Raw genomic sequence first — 9,206 nt, 5'->3', positions numbered from 1 at the left:
CCCGCTAGCCTGTGTCACTGATCAGAAGGAGAGAACAAGACAAACATGAGAATTTCCAATATGGGGGAGGCTTGTGGGACTGCGCTGGACTCTCTAGAGAACCCAAGAGATGCCGAGAGAGGAGCGGGGGTAAGAGGGGCCGGTTGCGTGAAGCAGCTCTCAGTCAGTGCGATGTCTGACCGAGTCCTGTGCCTGCTCACCATGGTCTGTCCTCTTTTCTCATCAAATCCTTTAACAAACGTTCTGTGTAACCTCCCTCTCCCGCTATGCGTAAGGTCCAGGTGCTCGAGCAAGAAGACTCTGAGCAGGGACTGGAGTCAGACCTCGGGTGACAGCAGCCTGCCCAGGGCCCACAGAACATCCCTTAATTAACTTTAGGATAGAAATACTGGAAGAGGAGTTGAGCATATCCCATACGGAAAGGCTGGAGAGAGAATCGCACGGGAAAAAAAGCCTTTACCTCAAGGTTGTACTTTACTCTCACAGCTGAGGAGCAGAGGGCTGTTTACAGGGCTCTGCTAAATGAGCATTTTTGGATTCATGGCAAAAGGTTATTTGTACCAAAGGTGGAGAGACAGATCACTCAAAGAAGACTCAACAAGTGATAAAAGCAATTTAAAATTAAGTCTTCTATTGTGTTCCAAAATACTGGCAGGAGCTGAAATCAAAATATGATATTTTACATGAATTCTAGTACAATCATCCAGCTTTTCTTCTTTTTGTTCATGTTTTAAGTAATTCCATGGCTGCCAGTTTACCCAATAACTTTCTTACTTTTTAAAAGAACCTGCGGAGATAAGTATGGGAAATAAACCTTGTTTTAAAAAACATTTCTGAAAATCGAGGCTTACACATTCATTAGACTTTCACTGTATAAAAATGTACAGTGGCTTTATTGACATGTACATTCCAATATGTTTACAGCTGCAAGATATGAGGCACACTCAGTATTGCACTTCATTAAAATTTCAGGCTCAAACATAACCCAGAAGTTTAAATGAAACTGCTGTTGTAATTTAATAATTCTTATACAGGACAAACATTGATACCTTTATATACAGCGTGATACTTGTTACATTTATGCCTTCCTAACACAATTTTTTTTTATAACAGTCTAGGAAATAAACCAGAATATTCCTTTTTTCCATCCCCACTTGTGATGCGTTACAATTGTACAAGATTACAAAAAGTCAGTATACAATAATCATTTTTTTCTTTCTCCTGAAAGCCAGCATCATTCATAGTCCACAGACACACAGATCCTTTAATAGCAATTATTAATTTGTAAATGTCCAATGTTTCCTAGCCGATGACTGTAATGGCCACATGCAAACACCTCACAAGTTTTGATGTCTTGGTTCAAAAAATGTCAATTTCTCACAGCAAGAATTATGTACATGGTATTTGGCATCCTTCTTGCACTGTGAATTGTTCCTTTTACCTGGGTTATGAAATGGTCCCATCCTCATCCCAACTGGACTTTACTCTCAGGACACTTGAGGGATGAGGGCACCTGCTTTGCTCTGGTTCAAAAAAAAAAAAAAAACCCTAGTCTAAAAAGTGTGAGCGTTTCTGCAAACCCCACAACCCAGAGCAAATTCTTCACCAGTGGGTGGATGGACAACATGAAGTGGACACTCTGTTCCTTCAAGTTGTTTGCCTTTGGGACCTACAGTGAGTTTAGGAGTGATGGGGAAAAAAGAAAAAAAGAGATTAACGCTTGTGAACTGCAAATAAGCACATACTACACTTCCCCCAAAATGTGTTAAGTAAAGGCAATATTTCTATAGCATTAATTCATAAGGTATCAATAATGAAAGCTTAAGAAACAGCAGATAAAAAGGTGCTCTCACATGGTTAACAGACAAAAAATGCCATTCATTTAGAGCTAAATAAAGTGGTAGCTCCCCAAGAAGAAGAAATTACAGGCAGTCCAGTCATCTGGGTTTCTCAAAACACTAACAAGTGTAAGTTAATATTTGGATGGTAGTGTGTTAACTCCTATTTTTAACTACAATTGAAATATAGCATGTCTGGATTGTTGTAGATAGGTTGATTTTTTTTTCTGTAATAAAGTATCTAGTGTACCACGTTTAAAAGATCAGTTTTATGTGACAACAGCACTGTCTGTGTTATTGCCAAGAAAAAAAGCCACGTAGAACAAACTCCTTCTAGAATTACTTGAACTGCTGAATTTAAAACTTACATGACTGTGTAGAATTCCTGAATATTTCGAGCAAAAAATGTAAGAACACTAATATGGCGTAAATAACTTATCTGAGAATTTAGTCCAGGAAATTTGTTTTGTGACAATACTACCTGCAGGACAATGTGGAAGTTCTTCTTTAGGGATGCTTGTCATTCTTTGGAAATCATCGTGGCAAGCATTGCAGAAATGTGTTGTCCCAAAGCAGAAGAAGACAGCAACTGAGCAGCAATAGCGGCATTTGTACTCCAGGAAATCTGTACCGTGCTTGGGACACATCTGAACAGAGAGAGAACAAACACTGCTAAGGGAACTACCCGTGCTCTATCCAAAATATTTCTATATTCTGAAGTATTGATTAAAATCATAGGATACATAGGATTGTAAATGAATGTGAATTACTGTGCAGCTCAGGTAGGTCTTCGCAGGAAAAGCTTCACAATGAAATGAAAACATGACCACAAGTTCTTTGCTCACCTGAGCCCTTGAAACATCAGAACATGCACCACAAATAAGCTCTCTTGGATCGTAGTCATCTCCTTGCCCAGCCTCAGCATCGCAACGAGCCTCACCACCAAAATATGCCTAAATTTGATACAGGAATGATCAGAGAGTAAACCACAGGCAACTGTTATCTTAACAAGATCAGCGTGTAAGGGGAAAGTGCTGAATCAAGGCTGGCAGGACAGTCCCATGCTGGTGCTCTTGTCTGTGGCTTGTTCCATACACCTGAGGTTGGGACACTGGGACTATGTCTCTCCCCTGTGCAGGGACCATCAGGGTAGGACATTTGTAAAAGGAGAGGGCCGGGGGTCTCAAGGCAAGGACAGAAAAACCTATCCAGCTTGACTTCCCTCCCGCTCCGCAGGTTAAAGGAAAGGGAGACTCCTAAGGGATGTGCATTAGGGAATTAGTTATTAATCTGGGGTGGATGGGCGTTGGAGGAAGGGAAGGAGTTAAGAAATGAAATACTTGGTTGTCTGGACATGGTACAAAAGGGAATGACAAGATACAAGGGAACGAGGAGGAGGGAAGCAGGAAAAACACTTGAGTGTTAAATACTGGAAAGTACAAGAAACTGTGAGAAAAAAAAATAGATGAAAATAAGACCAAAAAAGAAAGTATTTTTGGAAGGGAGGCCGAACATCTTCTAGATAAGTTCACACAGGATGAGGAGTGAAAATGGATTAATTGTGAGACGCAGGAACAAAATGAATTGAGTAGCTCTGTAGCAGAGAGCTGGAGGACTACTGTTCTTTCCTGGCACACGGAAGAGAAGCCAGTCCTTTCTCCTTTAGCTCTATATCGTGCATTTCCATTTAACACTAAAATTATTACGTTCTGCCTTGAAAATTTTATCCTGGAATGGTTTCATTCCAGTCATGCCTCAAGGGAAAAGGAAAAAAGACACGCAAGAAGAAAATGAACACTCAAATCACCCTCAGATCAAAGAAGCAATGGGAGGACATCAGTGGTTATCTAAAATCTCCTTAACCCTGGTCTCTGTGCAGTTAAAGTCTCTCCTCTGGTGGTGGGGAAACCAGGGCCTGTGGGGCTCTGAGAAAGAGAGACACTTGACACTAGCGCAATATCTGCACGTGCTTTAAAGGAAGCCACCACCTCAATATTCCTTTGTTGTCTGAACTGGCCTGCCTGTATTACTGAGTTTCACGAGACAGACACTCTGTACACCTAACCTGTCCAAAGCCTTTTTAAAGATTTAACATTAAACAAGACTTAACAACAACATTTTCTTTTCCTTCCTTCCATGCACAACATATTAAACACATGCCATGTTCTTAAAGACTTTTGAAACCATCATACGCATGTAATCTGAGGAAATGCTACTTGTCCTACCTTTTTGCATTTGAAGCAAACGTAATAGGCATATCTGTTCATGGCATAGCCAGCTGGGTCATTATAAAATCTAACACCTGGTGTTGTGATGGCCTCGCTTTTGTGCAACCCTTCATACTCCAGTCTCATTAGAGCTTTTCTCCTTACATCTTCATAGAGTTCTTTGATTGGATCAAGCAAATCCTTTAATACTGTATGATTAATTTTGTTCTGAAACAAAGGAAATCAATTAGAATATCTTGTAGCTTATTATAATAGCTGTAATAATTTGTATTATGGTAGAATACAAGAAAAGCCTAACAGATGCCATAAAAACACACTGCTCAGGTAGTCTGAGAATGAATGCTTCAAGAAAAGGTGCATGTAGCACATACTTTACTTGCTGCAAAAACAGTAAACACGAATGCTTTTCACAGTGCTCTTTGTGGCATAAATGAATCAGCCTTTTCCATCAACTGTAACAATCACAAAGGATATGTGACATAGGATATATGAAAGGTCTGCATCTATTCTTTAGCTCCGTGCTCCTCGTACTGAAAAATAAAGCAAGTTTAAAAGGAGAGAACCCAGCTCTCCTTCTTGCAATAGCAGGAATTCCTTCTTGCCCACCGCTCCCCGCGCCTACCTACGGTGTCCCCAGCTGGGGCAGCTGCAAACTGATGGTTCTAAGAATAGAGAAATATTAAGGTAATGAAAAAGAGTATTAAAGATGATTAAGATACGGTCTGCATTATGGCCTTACTTCAGGGAAACAGTTAGGAAGGTAAAAAGATACGTTAGTGATAACTCTCTCTTTAGTGACATTAGAAATTAAGGAAACCAGTGAGGTATCCCTTATTTGTTTCATAACAAACGATACGACTGATGGCAAAAAGGGCAGTATTAGGTAACTTCCTTGACCTAAGCAGTGAGCATGTAGCTCATTTACCTTGCAAATAGGACAGGACATGAACCCAAAAGTTATCCTTGGCCCAAGCCATCTGTTCTCCAGCACTCGCTGACAGCATTGCAAGTGGAATACATGGCTGCAGTCCAGCTGTGGAAAAGGAACCCATGGCTGTAGTTACTAGCTTTTAAGTGGCAACATGTATCAAACATGCAAATAAACTGGAAGATCTCAATTTTCTTGAGAGAAAGGATATTAAGTAGTCTTTAAAATCATAAGCTTTCCACTCCAAAACAACCATTGCATATGCAAAATACATATGAAATGCATCCACTAATCACTTCAGTTTTTTCCCATTTATAAAATACAATATACTTTAAATAAACTATGTGCAACGAACTAAGTGGATGCATTTTTCTTTCTTGAAATAATGATAATGACAGACAAAAAGAAAGCATTTCAATCAACTTTCATATTGCTACGGTTACTTTCATACTATTATTTTGCAACTTTTACGATCGGAACTTCAGAGGCTTTTTATTCAAAAAACTGTCGTGTTTAACATTACTACCACAGTGTTCATTGCTTAAAAAAAGGGGAAAAAAGCCCTACCTGGATAGCTGGTGCAGCTGAGAGTGCTTCAGTAAAGCAGACCATGCACATGTCGTCGGCGTCCTGCTTCAGCGTGGCGGCGCCCTTGTCGCAGCCGTGCAGGCACGGCAGGCAGTGCTCTTCGTTCTTCACGCCGCCGCACGGGTGGCCACACGCGTGCGTCTTGCTACAGGCTATTTTGGCGTATTCCTAGGGTGAGGAAATGCTTGAGTCAATCTTCTCCCCCTCCTTAAAGAAAAGGTTTGGGATAGGGGCACTTTTGGAAGTATTGCCGTTTTATGCAGGGGAAAGAATCATTATAAATATTTGCTTTGCTACCCTGGGTACCCACAGAAAACACGGCGCATTTTGTGAACTTGAAGTAGAACTTATACCTGCACTGATAACATGGTGCTCCTGAATAGCTATGGCTTAACGAAGACATAATTTATGTAAGGGAAACTAATCTGGGAGAAAGACAACACAAACATCCCGTTTTAATGTCAAATTTCTTAACAAAAGGATATCCAACATATTAACACAATCTTTTCAAAAACTGTAACATCTCGCTAAAGCACCTCTCTTTGCATAATGAACATGTAACGATCACAAGCTGCTGAAAAAAAATGGCCAAACAACCCCTGGTCTTAAATGTTCTGTGCTCACACGATGTATATGGGCTGTTACTGATATTTCATCAAACTTTTCAATACACTAGACTTTATTCTGAAGAGTGCATATTTTACTTTATAACTGGAACAGTACTGTGAAAACTGACACGAATGAGAATTTTCCCATTCTTGATATACTTTTGAAGTACTTTTTGAAGATAATAAAGAAAAGAAGCAACTCAGAATTCCATTTTAGAATTGGTGTTTGTTGTCCGTAATTAAACCGAATGTTTGCAAACTTGTAAATATTGTAACATAATGTTCAGTCAAAAACTCAGTATTAAAACCTTTTCTTCTAATAAGAGATGTGATTTGAAGTGGACTACTAGTATGAATAAGGTTTTCTTAAAGTAATAAGTATTTAGACCGTACAGCCTCTTCTACCTTGCGTAGCTCGTGCTGCCCGCTGTTTCTTAGCACCCACCTGGCAGTCTGCGTCGGAACAAACGCTGCCCACGGCTGATAACTCCGTTCCACTCCGACAGCCACAGAAACGACACGCCTCAGAACTGCTTGTGGTCGGCTTGCCTACGTCCCCAGAACAAACAGAAAGAAATACTGTTGTAATGAAATATAAGTGATTAATGTTCTAAGAGCAGACACACAAACAAAAATCACGTAAAACAGTGACTGCTAAACAAATTAAGCATAGGTAATTCAGGAAGTCTAAAATTCTCTACGACAATAAATCTCTATTTTGAAAATATTTGTAATTATGCACCTTTTCATAATTCCTATAATTAAAAAAAACATGGTTTAATTGGGTTTGGCAAATTAGCTATAGCCAATTATTAGAAACATACTATAACTTAGGATTCATTTCTTCAAATATACCATCAGTAAAACAGTACATAAATGAAGATCAATTCGAGCTTCTGAACGTTAAGAACACATCACAACCCACTGTTCCTCAGGGAAGGCATTTACTTGTGGATGATGAAAATTCCCATTCTTGTCAGAAAAAAAAATCAAGAAATATGTATATATTCTTATTGACAGTACTAAAAGAATACTAGGCAACTTTGCAGCAGATACAGCAGAGTGTTTCACACTGACAGCCACACAATTCAAAATCCAGTTAAAACTGGAAGAAAGTGTTTGGGCTTTCACAGAACCTTCCTAAACTATGAATTCAGTTCTTTCAGCTGATATTTACCTTTAGACCTCTACAATACGCATGTCCACACCACATGTAAAAATCCTGTGACTGCTCTAGTTGAAGAAGGGAAATAGGGACTTGAGGGCAATTCAATCTTATTTGGCACAAGCATTCTGAGTGAGGTCACTCAGTGCCCTGAAGCCTCCGTGTCTATCAACTCACTGTGGATCTACACAACTGCCCAGGTGAACCCTAACTCCAATGTCCTACTTTGCTGGCAGCCTCCTGCTTCAAATCTGGTGTATTTATTCATCCCTCTTGGGTAGACCCTCTTTATTTGGGAATGTTCCAAGTACCATGTTACTCATCACAGAACAGCATTAAAATGTCCTAATTATCAAGCAGATATCAAAAGCATTGTCCTAAAGCATGAGAAAACACCCATTTTTTTTTGACAAATATTCAGTAAGATAAAAATCATAATAAAGAAAAAGAAGCAGCACTCATATTTTACCTGTTTGTTCTCTAAATTCCACCATAGCCTTCATAGTTTTAGAATCTGCTAATGCCATCAGCCAGAAAAGTTTGGTCCTACCACAGCCTTCATGAAGATCGACTTTGATAGCTTCTTCTTCTTCTTTAAATACCTGTCAGTTTAACCAGACAGACAGTAAGCAGTCTTATCCTTATGCTATTTTTGTCGCTAGCTCTTTAGAGTTTCATCAGGTATTTTATAGATGCCGTGCCTAGTACAACTTTCTCATATATTCCATGATTTTTATACATACTGCAGAATGCATAAAAGCTGTGCAGCATTTTGGTTTTAAAGGTGAAAATATATAAAATTAATGCTTAAAATGAGAGAGATGGGAACTAAGAGGCTTGGAAAACAAGAGTGTAACAACGCTAAGAGGAGAGCTGCACATTTTTTCCCGATTAATTTACTGCATATAGAATGCGGAATTCATAACTACCATTCAACTCACTCAGTAGGCCACAGCATATTAAAAGCATAAATGAGAAGCATCTCCACATAACTGTGTTAGTAGTTTATCAAAGCAGTCGTGAAAATGATAATTTGTATCTAAATTAAATTTAGCTCTGTCGATACAAATTGAGATGACAGGGAGGAATCAGATGTAGGAAGACTAAGAAATAGCTGGAATATTTCTAAGAGCCAAAGTCAGAAAGGTAGGCTGGTTGGTCAGGCAATAACCTGCCTGTTTCATGGAGAAGATGGCTAATTCCAAGTTAAAGATGTTTATTATTGTTTACCTTTTTCAGATTAAGAGAATGTGTTAAGGTCTACTGGTGAGTCACGTTACTTGTAGTCAATGGCCTAGACATATGTAAACAGTTTTATACTACACATTAAATAGGTTTTCATCCAGTGCCTTGGTTCATGCGGACACGGTCCCATCCAGAGACGCTCCGTAACTTTACGTGAAGCTTGATGTGCCCTGGCAGATTATCTACCTGCCAGTGATCTTCAGGACAACATCAAGCTTCAACCTGAACATTTTCATGTCTCATTTATATCCATGTAACACATCAAACCATTTCAATTTATTGTCTTGTGTAAAAGCTGCATATTTTCTCTTTCTGGTTACTGTGTTTTATGTTACAGGTAACTTATTTTCTAGTCTATTACGTGACTCTGGTTTCTCTGGAACAGGTTACTTACAATTTTAGCATGATACAGTGCATATTCTTAACTAAAATCAGGAGATGTATAAAGTTTTGTAACATTAAACAACTGAATTAAATCTCTAGGTATTTGCCTTCTTTTCCTAGGTTTTGAAGGCAGTTCTGTTTTTATTAATTTCAGCTGCAATGCAATAGAAGTTAAACTTGTTCTTGGTATGGATGTAAAAACTCAAGCTACTTCATTTGTAG

General features: G+C 39.0%; 1 protein-coding gene across 1 annotated transcript in view; it reads right to left on the bottom strand.

Moving 5' to 3' along the window:
* Window positions 1–858: 858 nt before the first annotated feature.
* Window positions 859–9,206, bottom strand: part of MYCBP2 (MYC binding protein 2) — a 180,299-nt gene continuing 171,951 nt past the window's right edge. Inside the window, exons 79-86 of the mRNA XM_088540301.1 lie at window positions 7,825–7,957; window positions 6,636–6,739; window positions 5,562–5,750; window positions 4,992–5,099; window positions 4,064–4,273; window positions 2,684–2,791; window positions 2,320–2,485; window positions 859–1,669 (exon numbers count right to left, since the gene is read on the bottom strand). Coding sequence (XP_088396427.1) covers window positions 1,554–1,669; window positions 2,320–2,485; window positions 2,684–2,791; window positions 4,064–4,273; window positions 4,992–5,099; window positions 5,562–5,750; window positions 6,636–6,739; window positions 7,825–7,957 — 1,134 coding nt within the window. The 3' untranslated portion in view covers window positions 859–1,553. The remainder of the gene's footprint in view (window positions 1,670–2,319; window positions 2,486–2,683; window positions 2,792–4,063; window positions 4,274–4,991; window positions 5,100–5,561; window positions 5,751–6,635; window positions 6,740–7,824; window positions 7,958–9,206) is intronic.

Source organism: Tinamus guttatus, unplaced genomic scaffold, assembly GCF_059628265.1.
Source record: "Tinamus guttatus ecotype Peru unplaced genomic scaffold, ASM5962826v1 Tinamus_guttatus_pri_ptg000058l, whole genome shotgun sequence".
Taxonomy (NCBI): domain Eukaryota; kingdom Metazoa; phylum Chordata; class Aves; order Tinamiformes; family Tinamidae; genus Tinamus; species Tinamus guttatus.
Note: the sequence above shows the minus strand (reverse complement) of the source record. Positions and strands in the feature narration are given on the sequence as shown.